Source organism: Chamaea fasciata, unplaced genomic scaffold, assembly GCF_029207755.1.
Source record: "Chamaea fasciata isolate MVZ Bird 193981 ecotype frontalis unplaced genomic scaffold, bChaFas1.0.hap1 SCAF_14, whole genome shotgun sequence".
NCBI lineage: Eukaryota > Metazoa > Chordata > Aves > Passeriformes > Sylviidae > Chamaea > Chamaea fasciata.
In genome coordinates, this window is record NW_027094099.1 from 7,907,316 (window position 1) to 7,927,158 (window position 19,843).

The following is a 19,843-nucleotide window of genomic DNA, read 5'->3' on the forward strand; positions in this document are numbered from 1 at the left end:
ACAGTGTTGGAAGGAAAGAGGGTGACTTTGCTTATGTTGCAATTAAGTTGATAGATAAACACTGGTGCAAACTCAAAAAATACTGTAGCCTTTTCTTCATGGTAGGTGGATTCTTAGGAGAATCTGGGCATCCTCAGTAATATAGCCAGAGTTGTAATAAATACCATAATAAAAGTAATGCAAGGCAAGTTCAAACGACTTTATTTATACCAGTTCATATGGGAAAATTCATCATGAATTGTCACATTTGTTTGGGACTGCATTGTCCAAATGATGAAGCCTCAGGTCAAGCATAAATTGCATGTGAAAGCAAACTGGGGCACCACTACTGACTCCAGGCTTTTTCCTTTTAAAGGACAGATAGTCCTTTATATGTGAGTACTGAGCTATAAAAGGGGTAAATGAATAGGAAAAAAGTTCTGAATGCCCCCATCAAAGGATTTTCTATCCTATGACTAGGTGAAGTGTCTGAAGGTAAGGAGTATGAGCGACCTTGGGATAGTGATACTATAACTGTGATGCTCACCCTGTGCATGCGGCTAGCATTGCTTTCTGGCAGGTAGACCTGGCCTCTGTGCCCTTTGGGAGACCATGGATACTCTTGTGACTGAAACTTTTCACATGCTCCCTAAATTTGATGCCTGGGAGGTGGGCAGGGTTAGACAGGGGTGTGGTGTGTGGACTGCTGATAGGAGCTAATATTGGATTAGGAAGTGCGTATGATTTTTCGTGGAGATGAAATTGTAGCAAATAATTTGTATCCTCTCTTCCTCAGCAGTTTCTTTTAGAGATGGTGTATAGTGTATGTTTAGGTGCTATTTTGATTATATACTTGGTGCTTGTAACTATCTTTGCACATATCCTAGATTGCTCATCCTTTTAGCAGAGCGAGAAAATAGCACAATTGTGTATTTGCAAAAACGTTATAACTGAAGAAAGCAGGTTTGCTGACAGGATTTACCTGAAACAAGAAACCATTCAATACTTAGATTGTTAAGTTGCAAACACATAAATACGATTGAAAGACCATATTTCTATCTAATTATTAACAATTCTTCAAGCAAGACTGTGACAATTTGGAATTTCTTTTAGGAAAGACTTGGCCCCTTGTTTCAGATTTCTCTCTCTAACATCTTTTCAAGCCCTTGCTTTTTAACTCTTGCATCAAAATTCTAGTCATTAAATAAATTAGTGGTCTTTCTAACTGTCTCAGTACTCTTCCACTGAATGATGTTCGATCATGTGCTGTGCTGTCATAGGAAAAGGTTACACTAGCTTTTCTTCTTGTCTTTTAGTGATCAAAATAAATTAGGCTTCCTAAATTTGGAAGTGACTTAATGCTAAGTAGATGTGTAATTTACATCAAGTTTTTGATTTTATATGTAGAAGACACATCCAAAAAATAAAATTTCTTAGTAGATAAAGAGGTGTTCTGTTCATGGCGTAGGTTTAAGATGTGCTATTTGAAATCTGAGATTTTTGTGGAACTTGCTAACTGTATTTTATGCTCATAAACTAGTTGGAAGCCCCAAACACAATTTAATTTATCTTTATATTCTTAGCTTTATAGAGTCTGCAAAAGTGTCCATCTGTTCAGTCGAGATTGCTTCAAATAGTGAGTGGTCAGAGAGACGTAGCTGATAAAGGTCAAAGGAGCCTCTTGACCCCGTGATTCTTGCCAAAGCAATTGGAGCGTAGGGACTGATGTACAGTTAGATACAGCCTTGCTAACGTGAGCTCCACTTTAATTGGTAATGATAGCAAGAATACACAGTAAAGTCATTGCTGAAAGAAAACAAAAAGTATCCAATATAGTAATTTATTACCAGTCAGTGGGTTTCACGCACGGGGTTGTTTTACCCCTGCAGTGGTCAGAGAAAGCAAAAAGGTACTCTAACACTTAACTGAAAATGGATGCCCTGCTGCTATCAGAGATGCATGGTGGTCAAACGATTGCCTGTGCCATTAGCTTGGTAATGTTTTCTCTATTGTAAACTCAGCTCCCCATGTTCTTCCTGTGCATCAGCTGCAGATTGAAGGCTTTCTCGTTTGTCTTCTATTTGTGCTGCCAATCATCAAGCTGCTGTTCACCAAGCACATTTCAAGGAGGCAATTTTTTTTTTTACTCCTATCGACTACCATCTCTAGCAACTGAGGGCTCAGAGGATTTAGAAATAAATTTAATGCTTTTATTTACACTCTGCCAGCCATTTTGCGCATTGTTTATGTATTTGTTTTCTGTGACAATTCAAGAGACAGTTACAAGTTTCCTATTTTGCGAAACTATGCATGAGATAGGCTTATGCTTTGCAGGTACTTTTTCTTATGCTACTATTTTCATTTGAAAGGTCGAAGAGAAAAATATCTTTGCAAGAAAAGATGGTTTTTAACCTATTCAGTAGTTAAAAACAGATATAAATGCAAACCCAAATTCAACAAAAGCTAACACAGATGTTCCTTCCTTCCCACCATCAAGGATAAAATGTTATGTAGAATAAAATAGAGCGATCATTGGCAATACAATTTAATGTATAAGACCCTTAGGTGTGGTGGCCATGCTTCAGTTAACAGTTCTTCAATCTTCATGAAGTGCAAATATAACAGGAGAGTAGGAGTACCTAAATAGCTTTTACAAGCAGATGTGTGATGTACTTATTTTTTGTGAGCCCGGTGCCAGATTAGTGATGAGAGGTGATTCTGAGAAGTTATGACCTCTGAACTTCTCTTGACAACCCAGTGACTGGTCTGATCAAGACACACAAAATTCTTACCCATCAGTAAATTTTGTTTGACAAATTCTACTACTCTCCTCTTTCATTTCTGTAACAGGTTCTCCACAATTTAGTTTTTTAAAAACTAAATGTTTACTGTTAATGATAGTTACAGAGTTAATGAAGACTAATTCAGACATACATATAGTCTTTAAAGTTTGTTTTCTTTTTAGTGTAATAAGAAGTTAGACTACAGTAAAGACAGATGACAAAAAAAAATTTAATTTCATTGAAATAAGCATATTGATGTATATTAAACATCATTGTGATATTTCAAAAATTGTGTCAAAAAAACGTCCTAGAGCCTATAAGATTATGGTGGGTTTGATGATTCTAGATCGGGTTTTATTTAAAAAATCTTGTTTGAAAATAAGGTACAAGTGAATATTCACAGAATATCTTCATTGAGCAAAAAATAGGATGCTGGTATTTTAATGATTAAATTTGTATTAATTTATTAATAGTAAGTATATTTAAGAATGAAACAATTACTCTTTAAAAGTTCATCAGATAAGACTTACTCTTTTATGATGTACTTCAGTGGGCTGTTGTATTGTGTCTTTATTAATAGCCAATGGCCTAATTGCTGTCAAAATAGAAAAGTATATACCTTCAAAAAAAACCTCTCAAGCAAATCAGAAATAGAAAATCCCTGACCCCAAGAAAAATAAAACAGCAGTGCACCTTTTATGAATGAACCGTCCATTTTCCTTGGCACTATTTCAGTTTAGCTCCACACATTCCCCTCCCAGTCTCCCCCTGCCTAATCTACCTAAGAATTCCCATTAAAGTAAGTTCTTCAATTTCTAATATTTCCTTGAGCCTTTGCAGGTGGCAAGCAATGGATAAAGGAGGGGATTGAACTTTTTCAGTGTTAATGAATCAAAGTATGTTCTTTCAAAGGGGAAAGCTCAAAGAAACAGAATTATACCCCTTGAATATTGCATAATTAAAAGAACTTATTTAGAATCAGCATATGAGCTATCAACAGGATAGCTCCCACTTAGGCTTTCTACATAATGATTCGTTCTGCAGGCACTGGGAACTTTGGGACCAATTTTCTGCCACTTCTATCCTGTTATGTTTGGGATAAAGTGAGAATGCAATGGGTAAAGAAGGCCATAAATCTGGAAGAAAAGTCACATTTAATACTTCAGGATTTTTTTGGCATAGGAGTTGATGCTACTTGTGCTGTGAGAACTGAGCAACTTCTATTCAGCCTTTAAGTGTATTTTGAGTCTTGTTTGCCTTCTAAAATTTCTACCGTGTGATTTTTTTGCCACTTTATTTCCTTTATGTAAAATGAATGTCAAGATCATTCTTGTCAAATCTGTTTTTAGTACAAAACTCGCAACATAATACTTCTGGTAAAAAAAGCAGATACATGGAGAAAGTACATATATATGAGGAGCTGGAAAAGTATGGGAATCCCTGCCAGCTAATGGAAGTGTGTATTTTAAGTGGAATACCTTTCCCATAACGAGTTGGATCCCAGTGGAAAAAAGCCTTTAGAGATGAGAAGGCAGCTAGGTAAAATAACATTTGAATTGTACTTCCCATGAAATTTTTATGTGATATGTCTGTCTTAAATCTGTTAAAGATAATGGCATGTACTGATGCATTTGGGGGCCACAGTAAGCACAGCCCCATGCTGCCCCCTTCCCATAGTCACAGGAAAATTTTTCCTTGGGTGTTAAGAACAAGTAAAGGGGAAAAGATGTAGAGGAACAGGGTTGTGACTTGTGGAACAGTGAGGAATTGCATACCAGAAAACTGGAACAGGCTTCTGAGACAGGTGAACAATGCCCCAAGCCAGTGAGTGTTCAAGGGTATTTGAGGGGTCTAGTTGGATTAAATGATCCTTGTAGGTCCCTTCCAGCTGAAATAGTCTATTCTAGCTCTTCTCTGATCCTGGCTCAAGCACCTTCAGCAGCAGACTGGAGAGATATTAAGGGATACTGGCCATGCATGGTAAATAGCTTGGCATTTCAAAGCCTCCCTGAATCTTACTCTTTCCTGGAAATAGAAAGCTTGTTCTGCTGTAGGTCAGTGATGCACAAGAGGTTCACAAGTCTCAGAATATAATTTTTCTCTGTAGTCAGACTTTTTGCTTCTTTAAAGCTCACCGTAAGTTGTCCTTGTCAAAAATAAACTTTAAAATTAGAAATGGTTAAACTAGAAAAGGAAAGGTACAATATATAATGTAAATATCTGTTAATCTGTTCTTCAATATTCAACAAATGCAGTTTCCAGCTCTCTGATTTGTAGTTAGTTTTATGGCTGTCTTTCCATTCTCTATAATCTTCTATTACAGAAAATAACTTGCCCATATGTTCAAAATAACATTTTATGTCTGAAGCCTTAGATGCCCACCTTTTTTCATTGGAATGAAATGGCTGTGGCAGAGGCCTAAGATAACTTGGCAGACAGTTTTAGCATCAATGCCAATAACCTCTCATATTGCCAATAAACCATGAGGGTTTATTGTGACTTCATGTGTAGTAGCATCACCAGATGTCTCAATGGATTGACATTGTCGCTGTGTTTTCCTTTGTTTGGATGATGATTTCACTAAAGGTTTCTAAATGTTAATCAAGCAAATACAAGTGTATAGAAAGAGAAAATGGTGGGCTAAATTATAATAATAAGCTTCAATTAATGTTAAAGCTAGCCTGTGAATTCCAGTGTTTGCATTCCATGGGGGTTCTCTCTATTTATTAGGAAACAGCATAATTAAAGATTAAAATAATCCTAGTGCTTAACTACAATGTATTGGTTTTTTTTAAAGGAAAAGGAGAAAAAGAAAACCTGAACAAGCAGTTATAATCTTTTACTTATGACTCCCTATGGAGATCTTTAAATGAGATTATGTATTTAGACTAATCCTCATCTGGTTGGCAGCATCATTCCCAAAATAACAAAAAATTATATTACTGCCCAAGACTGAATAGTCAAATGACATAGAGTTTATGCAGTCAATTCTTTCCTTGTGTTATTTTTACTAAAGTATTAACAGTTTAAAATAGCTAATCCTATAAAATCATAGTTTGTAATGTAAAAGGAGGTAGGTAAGGTGGTTATGGGAAAGATGAGGTAAACAATGTTGCATTCCAGCAAGAGCTGGTTGCTGCCCTGTTTACTAACACTTGATGATTTGAGATTTAACTATTTTCAAGAGAAAGTTCTTTGCATTAGTGGAATGTTTCCAATTATTAAAAGAAAATCAAAACTAAGAGTGATCTGGAAAATTCTTTATCACTTGTGATATGGAAGCTGGCATGATTGTTTGCAAAAATTTTAGTGAGATGAATAGTTGCTTCCTGCTGTGTCTTTCTGCTTGTAAAGGTGAAATAGGCTGAGCATGGTGCTGAGAGCATAACCTTGTGCAGGACAATAAAAACATACCAATCACAAATGCTTAAAGAAAAGGGCAGAAGTGCCAGCAAGGAGTTTATATTCCCTCACTTCTGGTGTTTTCCTGAAGGTAAAAGATCCTTCTTTAGTAGATACAGCAGGATTATGATACAAGATGTTGTGTCACTGTGTTAACTCATCAACTTGTTTTCAAAGTGCCGGGAGACAACCCTTCCATGGGAGTTTGTCACAGCATAGTTCTCACCCTATTCTAAGGGCACTGGTATAAGAAAAGATGTGAAATTTTCTTCTTAATGACAATCCATCGTTTAAATAATGTAACTGCAAGGCTAAAACAGAGTATTTTTTTTTTTTTTGTGAATATTTTGAACATATCGGTGTGGTCAGTGGACAGGTCATTATCATTAAGTTACTTCTACAGTTTAACATGTGAATCTACAAGTGACAGCAGCTATAACTCTTCTCAAATCTTCTGGTTTTAAAAACTATGTTCTTTGGTTATTTATTAACAACAGTAAACAGCCATGTGTATTTATCATGTTAGTATGTAGAATTGAAATTATGCTTTACAAACTGCCATTGGTGTGAATGGGCTTAAAAACTGGGGGAAAAGTATGGAGAATTCTAGAAAGATGCAGGTAGGAAATAGGGTGGCACAAGATAAAGTCAGATGTTCACAAACATTTTAGTTCTCTTTTTGTCTTATTTTTTTCCAGCTAAGATAATTAATTGTGTGTGTGGAGATTTGTTTACCTAAGTTCCTTATTGTTCTTGATATGTGACTTAGCTCAGAAGGAGATAACTTTTAGATAGCTTTACATGTTTAGAAGTAGCAAAAGGCATAGTCTTTATCCCATACAAGTGCCATATATGTATATATATCCTATACAGCAAATTGCAAAAAGGCACATAGACACTCAGGATTTGCAAGAATTTCGTAGCATTGTAGGGTTTGCTTCTCTAGCTTTATTTTTAAAAAACAAAGGTTTTATGCTGTAAAATTTTCCAGTAATCCTTTTAGTTTGAAATGAGACTTAGCCAAAGAAATACTAGCCTAGGGTTTTTGCAAAGATATGTGCAATCGACTATATGGCTGTGTAATTGAAGACATTAAGGAGCCTGTTTTATAGTATTTACACATGGGTGTCTCTGTGGATCTTAAGCTATTTGGAAGCAAATCTTTCTTGCTTAATCAAAATGGAATAAAAAAATAATTAAAGTGAACTTGATGGAGTTAATAGATTTTGTCTATTCCATAGGCAGTTCTATGTTGATATCTTGAAAATTGCAAAGTACTGTTGGATTTTTGTTTGCACATTTAATATTTTTCTTTCAGTTGACTGATACCAGCTGCATCCAACAGCCTTTTACTATTTTACCAGCTAAGACAAACTGGAACAATGCAAACTTTCATATTCTCTTATTTGACCTGGAAAAACTTGAGGAACTTCTCTCATCTCAACTCAATGGATTAAAGTCATCAAAATCATTCCACAAACAATACACTCTAGAAAGAGCTAAAAGTACTACCGAGAAAAGGGCACTGACATTAAAAAGAAATAAAACTCCTGCCTTCATACCTCAAGTAGATGGGCAGGCAGAGACTGTTTCAGACCAAGTTCACAGGGATAATAATGCAGCTAGGCCTGTGGAAGAAAGTGGTGGCATGAAAAGACGGAAAAAATTAAAGAGTTCAAGAAAGATCAGAATGCAGCCATCAGGAAACATCGATGTGAACATCGCCACTGATACAGCTAAACTGCTTTTGTCATGTCTCCTACCATGGGGTGTAGATAAAGAAATAGACAATCTCTGTGCAAGACACTTGGATGTCTTGAGGCTTCAGTGTCCTGTTTCTTTTGGACTTGTGTCTGATGAAAGGCACCTCTCACTGATGTTGCCAGGATGGAAATGTACTGATTGTGGTGTGCTAGGAGAACATGAAGTTTTCAATTTGTTTTCAAAAAGAGTCCTTGATTTATCAAACAAATACCTTGCTGCAACTGAAGGACAATCTGGAAAGAAGGATGGACCTGAGAATGATGATTATGAAACAAGGGAATTGGAAACACTATTTTTCTTATTTAGCAAAATAGCTTTAATCAACAGGATAATTAATACACCTTCAGCAGTTACAGATGAAATCGAAAGGTAAGAACTTCTTCATTATGAGTGGGTTATATTTTCTAATGTCTCTACGTCCAAATCCAATTCCTTCTAGTTATGCTAATGCACTTGGTTATACTTTTCTGTCCCAAAACCACATAAAAATGAAGCATGCCTTAAAATAAAACACCAACCCAATACCTTGATTTCAAAGAGCAAGTCACAGCAGGGTAATCGCTAAACATAAATTATTAAATTGGTATTATTCCTGCCTCAAACCTTTCCTCTGAAGAGCTTATTAGGTGACACACAGCCAGTGACATACTTTTTGAGAAGAGGACCTTCAACAAGTGCTTCTCCATACTTTTAGCTTCTGTGCTCCTTCTGTTTGACCCTGAGATTAGCTCAGTTGGTCAGAGCATAGTGCTAATATCACTGGAGGTTGTAGGTTCAATCTTGTATGGGCCATTCACTTAAGAGTTGGGCTTGATGATCCTTGTGAGTCCCTTCCAACTCAGAATATTCTGAGTCTTCTCTTCCTTTTTAGTGGTTAAAAAATGAAACAAACTTTTCTTAAATATGTACTTCTTTAATGGAGCTTGTGTTCTTTCTCTAGAGCTTTTTGATGTTCTTTGAAGAAAAGGAGATCGTGATATAATTAAGAGTCTTTACATTTTTCTGTTTAGCAGATGAGAACTGATGCAATTGTTTTCATATGAGCAAGAACTTGAATTATCCAGCTTCACACCCAGTTTTTCCAGAGATCACTCTTTTCCTTCCAGTTCAAACTAAGTAGAATAATGAAGTCTCTTTAGGCACATAGTGAGATGCACATTAAGCACATTTGTGCTGTTTAAACTTCCACTCCCTCTGAGCAATATACTTCCTTTGCCATGGTACCCTTGACTTCACAGATAAATAAAACATAAGAGACAAGAATAGTCTGCCCTAGTTATACTATCTGAAGTACAATGCCCCCAGTAATGATGGCAGCTACTGAGAATGAATGCCTCATCAGCCCTAATGTTGTGAGGACCATCCCAAATAGCATTTATGTTACTCAAAGCAAATTTATTGACTAAATGCTTTTTCAGCATTAAAAGAAAAATAACATGCTCAACATTATTTGAACAAGCCAAATAGAGCATGCTAATCAGGCAATGGATATTGTCCATGGATTTTTGTTGTTCAGCAAACATAGTGTTGGTCTGTATTTAGTTTTTTAGGGACAATTAACTTCAGTGTTGGTGATGCTATGGCCCCAAGGCAAGAAGGGGGGACAAAGTATTGATCTTGCAGCAAATATCTGCGTCTCCCACAAAGCTCTGGGCACTCAGCATCTCTCAAGACATGTGCACCATCCCACAGGACAAATGCACATTTCTCAGTTACTTTTGCTGCTAATAGTGTTGACTCTTGGTCCATATTCATTACAAGCTCTTATATGAATGTCTGATTGTTTCAGGATTCCATCTTGAACATGAATTCCTTTCCATGCAAGAAAGTACTTTAGGCTTTCCTTGTGCAGCATTCTTTTGGAAAAACGTTGTGTAATTGAAATTAATTAGCATACCTGAATCAATCATCTTTCCTAGACGTGCACATCCTGGCTTTGGGACATATGTCCTGTAAAATTATAAGTATTAAAGCTGCTGCAAGGAAAAAAATGTGGGAGTTTTTGTTTGTTTGTGGGGGTGTTTGTTTGTTTGTTTTTTAAAATAATGCTATATAATTTTAAGTTTTCTCTAGGATACATAAAGACATAAAACCCTACTATCTTTAACAAATGTTATTTTGGTGAGTCTTGCTTCAAAAAATACAGTATGCAGCCAAACCTCTTCGGGCAATTGCTTTATCCAAAACCGCAGTATGCTCAAGGGAAAAGAAACCTACATATTGAATTCACCACATTATTTGCAGAAGTTGTTAGTAGGACAGCTCTCACAGCTTGCAAGGGTCCTGGTATTTGTCTAGCTGTTGGTTTTTTCCAACTTGACACAGCCTGTGAAAACAAAGGAACCTGCAGCAAAATGTGTCAGATCATAAAAGTGGGACAGAAATTGGAAGAAGCTGGGAAGAAAAGACCCTCTAAGAATTTGTTTTCTCCTGCTTTTTGACATTTGTGTCTCTGACTTCAAGCTCTCCAGCTGCAAGCTTTCAGACTTGTTAGGTATTGTGAAGTCTTTTGAAATGTTATGACTCACTGTTCATTGCAGTGAATTTGAAAGGCAGATGCGTTATTTTTAAAGTAACACATAAATGTAATTTTTGCAGGTCACTATAGTGATTTATTTTAAAGAAATAGTTTTAAATTGTGCAAGGGTTCGGAGTGGTTTTATTCACTTTCTTTCTTCACCATCCGTATCCTTTATTTTCAAGGGTTAGGTTGCTGAGTTAGTGACTCAGAAAGAGCAAGAATATGTACACACTAGTCTCCTAAAGGTACCCATCCACTAAAATCCCAAGTATTGTAATGATACTCTAAATTATTTACCACTGTGGAATAAAAAAGGAAACCTATAAAAAAGGCTTTTAGTTTCCCTTGAACTTTTGTCCTGTGTATTAGAACAAAACCCAGACAAATTCTTTGGTAAAAATGGAATTTTTCTTCAGTTCTTTACATATGAATTTGTTTCTTTATTGCAAAAGAAAGCTTCACATTTGGCTCAAAGCTTATTAGGCTTAAGTTTCTACATTTGGACGGTACTTTTCAGTGTTGTATACTTGTGAATGTTTCAATATCAAGTTGTAGGCAAAATAATGTGACTTCTGAAGAGAAACTTAATTGGGGGTTGATAGTAATTGATATCAGAGTACCTACTGTAAAAAACCCCAACCTTACCTTAATACATAAGATTTCTCATATGTGTGTTCAGGTTTTGTTTAATAGTTTCATATTCTTTTAGTGCACAGAAACCAGAATCTGTCCATGACAAATGGCGAAACATAGAAGCAGTAACACTTTCATGCCCCAGTTTTTATGGAGACTTACCAAGCAGTAAGTATGTGAATTGGCAGTATTAACTTTTAAGTGTTCTGGTTTTGCATGCTTTTAGTTGCTAAAGAATTTAATTTCAATATTGTTAAAAAATATTGCTCTTAATGCTCTCCAGTCTGCAAACAGAGAAACTGAATTATGCTGTTTCTTCTGTGAATATCACGAAAAATTTGTAAACAAAGTGTTAACTGGAATCAACGATGTTTTTCCTGTTACGACAACATGTTTAGCTGAGTTTCTAAAGACACTTTCCAGCAATCAGAAAACCAGAAATGTAATAAGACAAACACTGTCCTCATCCCCTTCCCCCATCTCCCTCATCACCATTACGTGCCCACCCAATAATATATACAGCCCTCCAAGCAAACTGTTGCCTTAGTAATGCAAGAGCCATCCTGAGTGTTCAATAATGCCTTTAGACTTCTGGCTCAGGGCAGAATAAAGTAATCTGTTCCTGTTAATGTCCCACAGGCCATCACTCGTCAATCTTGGCTTTGCAAGCCAGCCTTGGTTTGTTTACGGTATGTAACTAACCAAAGGATATTTAAATAAAAACCTAAACAGAATATGGACATTTGTCAATACACGTTACCTTACAAATATAGTGTTCCTCTCACAGAATAAGCTATGTCCAGACTGAAAACACAAATTCTTTTACATCAAATCTTGACGCTGTGCTGTGTCGGTAAACCGTAATATCCCCATCAAAAATTAGTTACCTTTCCTTCTGTGAGTCAAAAGTGCACCGCAACTGTAGAACTTGCAATGACAGCAGTAATGTCCATTGGAAAAAAGAGGTGGAACATAAAATCAAGTGACAATAGAAAGTAAGTAGGGGAAAGGCATGAAAATGGTGACTAAAATGTTCATGAACATAAAAATAGATTTATTGAGTGACCTAAAAATTCTAAAGTGATCTAACCATATGTTATATCTCCTAGTTCATACAGTTGTTCACATTTACAAAATAAAGTCTGAGACTTGCAGATCTCAGAGATTCTAGGAACAATCTGTTCATTAGCATCAAGGACATACTGCACTGCAGAATAGGGAATGCCCAGTTAAGTAATCCAGAAACAGAAATTGTGATGAAAGAGTACTCCATGGGATATCAGTTCTGTTAAAAAAACCTAACAAACCAACAAAAAAAAACAACCCAACAAAAAAACCAAACCCAACACTAATTTAATTTAGGATGAGAATAAATATTAAAGCTGTAGATTGTCTGAACATTTTGTGCTTATTGTATCAAATGAGAGCATGTTCTAAGAAATTACATTTTTTTTTTCCAGATCATTTCATGTATGGTGATGAAATTAAAAATTTAAAAGAAAATATTTTTCTGTTTGTGTGCTTCTCTATATATTGTCATAAACTCTATATGTGTTTTTCAGGTAAGAGTAGAATTCATTCCCCAGACTTTGGGAGCATTTCATTGCTGAAACTCATTTGTTGTTGGAATGACCAATCTGTAAAGGTAGGAAATGGCCTGTGTCAGTTGTAGCAATGTAATCCTTAAGTGCCATTTACTGTAATTTAGTATTTGGAATCAGTAATGTGACCCAATAGTTAAAATTTATGGCGAAACTATGACATAAGTCATGCCATTCAGGTCTGTAGAAAGCAGATTAGTATAACAGTATGAAGTATGCCATCATGAAACTGTTTAGCCTTAAAGTAAATGTTTAAATGTGACAAAGTAGCTCTCTTACTAATCTTTCATCTAAGTACTCTTGTTGATAGCATTTATTTAAGAGATGAGTTATTTCTTCTCTAACAACCACTTATAACTTACATCAAAAATGCCATATTTGGCTCCAGGAAAACAAAAGGCCAAAATAAAGGCAGTGTCCTATATTAATGTATTATTATAGAAGAAATTCAAAATGCTTTAATGAAAGTCAAAAATCCTGAGTCTTTAATTATTACAACAGTCTTTAAGAACAACTTGCAAGTCATGTAGTTATGGATTCTTCTGGTCAAATGATGCTCATCCCTATTATTAGTGAAGTTTCTGAAGTCTTTAGCAATAACTAACTTTTTGAGAATTGACAGGCAGCAGTGAAATAATCTAAGCAGTGAAATCTAAAGACAATAAATGAAGTTGTGTAGTTGTTGGTGTGAGTTAATATTCAGGGATACAAAACTCAAGATGTTACACTCTGACCCCAATGGATTTTATTCCAGAAAGGGGAAATACCTGTTACAAATCTAGTTTATGATATTACTTTTGAAATTGAATGCAACTCTCTGCTACTTCAAATGCAAAGAATAATTTCCAGAGCTGAGTTTTACAAGGGTGCTGCAGTGTTCATCCCCTGCTCTGTTAGACAAAAATAGTGCCTGCAAATATTCGCATTCAATTGATTCCAGCATTTCATCTTGAGCTTATCAGTTGTTTATTATATTTCTGCTGTCTGCACATCTTCCATATTGTTTCTGAATTCTTTTTCTCTCCCCTTTCTCTTACAGTAAGAGTTTTTTTTCCTTTTCTTTTGAAATCTCAATAACTGGAATTGTCATGTGGAGTGCATATAATCTCTTGCTGACCTGGTCAGCCACTGAAACTCTTTGGAGAGTAGTTCATATATTTATGGTAGTTGTGTTTGTAGCATAACTGATTATGTGACATCTAGATATTTGTATTTTTGAGTGTATTTAGCAACTGATCAGGGTATACAATGATACTGGTCTCATCTAGCACAGGAGGTTAGTGTGTTGGAAGATAAGGTATGGAATGAGCTGCCTCAGACTTTTTCACCTGAAATGACTTTAAATTTAAGACACTGAAATTGTCAAGTACTACAAATATCATGCTCTCAATGCTTCTCAAATGTTAGCGTTGTTCACGTACAGCATTGTAGCTTCACTAAGCTTTGTCAACGCACTTAGCAGAACAGATTTTGGATTGCTTGCCACCAAAGTGCCATAAAACTTTGAAGATTCAAAAAAATAAGGTTTTTGCAGTAGGTATGATATTTAGTGACCAGTAGTTTATACTAAACTATAGTTTTTGTCGGCAGTGAGATGGTTTTGTTAAAACTTTATTTATGTAATCACAGTTTAATGGCCAATTTATTAATCCTGAGCAGCCTTATCAAGCACTCAAGTACATTTACCAAAAACATTGCTATTTAGACTGTTTTTAAAAAATTTTTCTATTGTAATCTTCCATGAAGGATACTGACTCTCAGACATGACCCAAAGGAGTTACCAATTATTGGTTCCTCATCTCCTTTACAGCACTGTAACAAATTCTGTGCAAACAAAGAAACTGAAAAAGCCTGCTGAAAAAGCCTGCTGCAAATGGGTCTACTGGCTTGTTCAAGGTTGTAGGGAGGTCATCTTCAGAATCAAGTTTTTAAAATGTGTATAGTTTTAAAATATTTTTTAGTGTTTTCTTTTCCCCAAATGATTTGAAAGGAAAAGTTGTCTTCATCTGTTTTGCTGTTCTTTCAGATAAAATATCCATTTTTAATAGCCATTCCTTGCCACACTCCCATCCCACATAGAAATGACTCATGTGTTTGTCTTCCAGATAGATATGTGAAGAAAATTACATAGTTCAGTAGAAGTATCTAGACAACTATCCTGACAGTTACTGTGCAGAATTAGAGCAAAGCAGACTGAATCATTTAAGTTGGTGTTTTGATGTGTATTTTTTGCCCTGTGATGTGACACTGTTATGGAGGCACCTGAGAGACAGTCTCTGCAAGGCTCGGATCCGTAGAGGTTATGGCCTGGGCAATAACCAGGAGTGATATCTATTGACTTCTCTCCTTAAACTCACTCATTAGAAAGAGAATAGTAAGCCTCGGAAGTAATTGATAAAGTGTAGAAAGGAAAGCCAGGACAACTTGGTACAGATGTAACAGTACAACTTACCTCAACTTTTGTTCACTTGTCTTTTTTGAATTATCCTGTATTATGGCTGCTTCAGAGTCAAACAATTACCTTTCACTTTTAATATCAGTATTTATATGTCAACATATGCTATTTATACTTCCTCAGTCAAAGAAGCAGCATAATTTGTCACAATTAAGAATCCCAACTAAAAACGACATTGCCTTTTCAACAGCAATTACAATTATGGAGGGAAAAAATTGAAACCATATGTAGCCAATGAGATAGCTAATTTATATCTAGAAGGACACGAAAGATAAAGGGGAAATGATCAGAGAAAATTAAAGGTGCTCATGTAGATTTGTTACATGTTAGGAGCAGGAAAAAATTACTGGAGATTGTTAAACTTGGTGATAAGGACAGTTGAGATAAATTTTGAGTTTTGTCTTCTCATGGAATCTTACCCCAGTGTGAAACCACACCAAGCACTGTGGAAATGTAGATACAACAAAGACACAGTCAAGTAGCATGCAGTGACATCTACAGGTGCTTCTACAATAATATCATCTTGTGCCATTTGTTACAGTTTATTGCTCTAAGATGTTAGAGGAAGCTATTAAAAATGCTGCCTGGCATGCACAGCAGTGATACAAGTAAAGAGCATCTGATCCAGATTAGTGGAGGGTTCTTAGCAGATTTCTTTTGTGTACCTCTGTAAGAATTGTTTTGTCAAAATTTTCCCCAGGACAATGAAAACATGTCCGTGTTTTCTTTTCTTTCTTAATTATTGTAGATATATTGTAAGAGTCTGCTGCAAAGTCAGGATCTGTAATCCCCAAAGCTCAGGGCTGTATAGATGTGAGGAACTGGAAACTGCCTTTGGTATCCCTTGTAAAATAAAGTTCTATTATAACAAGATGAAGGTTTGTGCTATGTTGAATCACATAGGGTTGGGTTCACTTGCAGTGAACTTTTTCATTGTGGACCTGACTATGGTATATTTGTCTACAATAAAGGATTTTGTCACAAAGGACACCCACAGTCTTTGTTCCACTTAATGAATTGAATTTACAAGGGCAGTTTGAGATATTTTTGAGGACAGGTAGTTGATTAGTGAGTTGAAATGATCTCTCTTCCAGGCAGTTTGAAGGGTCCTGCATATCAACTTCAATTCATATGAAATTTACATAATTTTAATAGCTTTTTAAAAAATATAAATAGCATATAAGCTTAAAATGTTTATATTAAAATATATTAAATTTCAAGTGTTTGTATTCAACTTAAATTCATATTTAAGTTGAAACCTTAGATTCACCCTGTTTTTCAGGAAATTTCTTGTACTTGAGAATCAATACCTTCCCAGATGGGAAAAATTGTATTCCTTTTCTGAAAGAAATACCAAATGCAGAGAAGGATTTCACCATGCTGAAATTTAGACTAAGAATTACAAAACTTTGGGGTTTTTTTATCTAAGGTCTTCATGTGTTTTATAAGTGTCTTTACATCTTTAAATGTCCTTAGTTCTTATGTCACCTTCTTGCTAAAGATTAGGAGTGTTATCTCTGTCAGACAGCCTCCACACTGCATCGTCTTAATGCCCACATGAGGTGCATCAGCTACTGCAGGTGCCACTTACAGGCTGCTCACAACTCCAGTAGATGTTCCTTTTGTATAAGATGAGTTTGAGGAATGGTATTTCTCTCAGTGCTAGACAAAAAATATGGAGGTGTTACGTTTGAGCTGGAGGAATAGAGCATCACCACTAATAACAAAACATTCATTAATTTTATCAGAAAGATTACCTGCCAGAAATTCTAAAAAAGTCAAAACCACATCACCCCAAGGCAACAAGGTCATTGTTCATTCTATCAAGCACTTTTGCACGCATCAGGAAAAACTGAAGATACTTATTAGCTGTTATCACCTTGTACTTTACTAGCATATTTTGTTAGTAATTGTTTATCTTTGAAATAAAGGAGGCAATAGGTGACTGATTCTAGATTTGACATTAAAGAAAATTAATGTTTATTGGGAAGCAGTCCTGACTGACAGCTTACACTATTTTATTGCTATCTAGTTAACATTTTTTTTCCTCAGTGCGTATGTAGAGACACATGATTATCACTGTCTGAAAGACTTATTAATAAGCGTCGACTTTCTAATGACATTCACCAGGATAGTTTCCAGATTTTGTGCTAGTTGATTAAAATTGTCAAATATTTAGATAAATAATTGAGGTACTGATATCCTCCAATAATAATTTGCATTTATGACAGATTATTGAGGCAATGCAAGCAGTGCTGCTGGCTGAAGTTCAAAGGACTATTAATCCCTTGAGAAAGACGACAAGTTGCAGAGAGCCATTGGCCATAGTAGAGAATGGAAATGGTAAGTTTTGGACACTGACTAAAACTGAGGAGAGGGATTTGTGATATGTTAAAAATAATAGAGTGGTTTGGGTTGGAAAGGACTTTAAAGATCATCTAGTTCCAACCACCTGCTGTGGGCAGGAACACCTTCCACTTGATCAGGATGCTTAAGGCTTTGTCCAGCCTGGCCTTGAACACTCCCAGGGGTGGGCCATCCACAACTTCAGGCAACCTGCTCCAGTGCCTCACCATCTTTACAGTAAAGAAATTCCTCCTTATATTTAAGCTAAATCTATCCTCTTTCAGTTTAAATACATTACCCCTTGTTCTGTCACTACATGACCTTGTAAAAAGTCCCTCTCAGAAAATTTTCTTTGCCTTGTAAGTGGAAAATTTGTTGATGTGTTATTTTAAAGAACTTCCTCTAGTAATCAGAGCAAGCTGGGAGTATGAATTCACAATACTTTATTTCTGTGTGAGGCAGGGCAAATGGCCTATTTCTAACCTTAGCAGGCTAGGAGTTTTCTGCTGTGATTGTCAAGGAGTTAAAGGACTTTCACACTCTCTTGTCACCTCTGAATACTAAAGAAGAAAAGGTAAAGTTTCTTTGATTGTGTAATAGGTCTTGTATTTGCAAATAAAAGAAGCACTGTCTTTGAAATAGAATCAATAAATCATATTGGAAAGAAGTTTTACAAATTTATCCTTTCAGTGACATCAGACCTTACACAGCACTAAAAATTAATTGCTTAAATTTTTTAACTTCATCATGTAATACAGAATATTTTATTTTTCTTTTAGAAATAACCTCCCTGCAAGGAGATATGAAATGCATTTTACAATTAGATCATTTAATTTTACAAGAAGCTTACTCTTTGCAACTTTACAATGGTGCTAATGTTTATGGTAAAAAAGATTGAACCTGAATTTATGTTATGAAGTTATACTCTTTTTTTTTTTTTTAGCCCATTAGCTGAGTCTTAAAATTAAGTGACCTAAATTTTAGATCCAATCTTATTAGTGAGCCTTCACTAGGGAAACTAATTTATTATCTCATTGAGTGTGTGTGTGTCTGTCATGAAAATTTGTTACCAATATCCTCGTTCCAGCATACTAAAAATGATCAGTGATACTTGCTTCAGGCCACAATACAAAGAGGTGTCTCAATAATTTTGAAATGCAAAACACTTTCAGTGATTGTCGTATGAGTTTATACTTTCCTTACATTGAAGATTGTTTTGAGTTGTTTTGTTTATGTGGTTTGGCTCAAGGTGCATTGTAACTAAAGCAGTCCCAGCTGTAAGGTTCATGTATGGTCTTAATTTCCAATTTCCTGAATTTTCAGCATGTATTTCCATGAAGTATTTTGACAGAAATTTACAGCTTAAATAGAACTAATTGAAAATTGCAAATGCAGATGTCTCCAAACACCAAATGTGTTTAGATCTTTGGGTTTATTTCAAAATTTTCTATGCTAGATGAAAAAAAAAACATTTCTGTTACATAAAAAGTGCTGGTATGATTCTACTAGGCAATTGATATTTAATTCTAATTAAGTCTTAAACGAGTTGTGAATTCAGGGATAGTTACTTCCACTCTCTGAAAGGGGGATTGCTTGTATGTCTAGTAACTGATGGTTTTTATTGTCATTTTATTCTTAACCTAATTATTTGATGGTTGTCAAAAAACAACTAGAAAATTGCTTTGCTAGGAGAACAAAATGCATTTCTGCTGGCTATGACTTTTTCATACTGTATGATCTGAACTGCATAAATACATGCCATAAAGAAGAGTGGATTTTTTTACATATTCAGAATTTAATGTAGTCTGAAAGAGGCAGAAAACATACAGAATGATTGGAAAAGGGATTTTTCACTGTACTTTGTATTACATTAGATTTCTTTTTTTTCTTATTTCCAGTCATGTTTGTTGCATTATTTATCACAGTATGTAAATAGCAGAAGTATTCTTGTTTTGACTTGTGTGATTTTGTCATATATGTTGTAAAACTTGATGAATTCATAGAGAATTGAACAAATCTTTTTGTGATTTCTAATATATGAAAGAGTGTAATTATTTGTCTTGTAATGATATGCAGAAATTATTAAAAACCCATGCAGAAGTAAGTCCACAATCAGTGTAATTATTAAGACAAGTAATTGCCTGGATTTAGTAATTTATATGATAGGTATGTCATATATTATTGAATACTCTGCATTTATGGCAGTAGTTGGTATCTTTGTGCAATATGAATGTAAAGGTCAAGTATTGTTTCAAGTTTTTAGGTTAAAGTTCAAGGCTGGCTTTGTGCCCTCTGATCCAAAGTAAACAAATCTGAATCTTGGTTGCCACCATCATTGCACTGAATTGCATTTTTCTTT

At 35.3% G+C, this 19,843-nt stretch overlaps 1 protein-coding gene across 9 annotated transcripts in view; it reads left to right on the forward strand.

Annotated features, from left to right (window-relative positions):
- Window positions 1-19,843, forward strand: part of WDR72 (WD repeat domain 72) — a 103,744-nt gene that overhangs the window by 42,544 nt on the left and 41,357 nt on the right. For 7 of the 9 annotated variants that reach the window (XM_066196434.1, XM_066196438.1, XM_066196436.1 and 4 more), the window contains 4 exons: window positions 7,483-8,297; window positions 11,159-11,250; window positions 12,645-12,727; window positions 17,370-17,481. In XM_066196434.1, coding sequence (XP_066052531.1) covers window positions 7,483-8,297; window positions 11,159-11,250; window positions 12,645-12,727; window positions 17,370-17,481 — 1,102 coding nt within the window. Of the gene's footprint in view, window positions 1-7,482; window positions 8,298-11,158; window positions 11,251-12,644; window positions 12,728-17,369; window positions 17,482-17,972; window positions 19,576-19,843 lie in introns of those variants that run through there. The other 2 variants (XM_066196437.1, XM_066196439.1) reach the window with 2 other exon arrangements.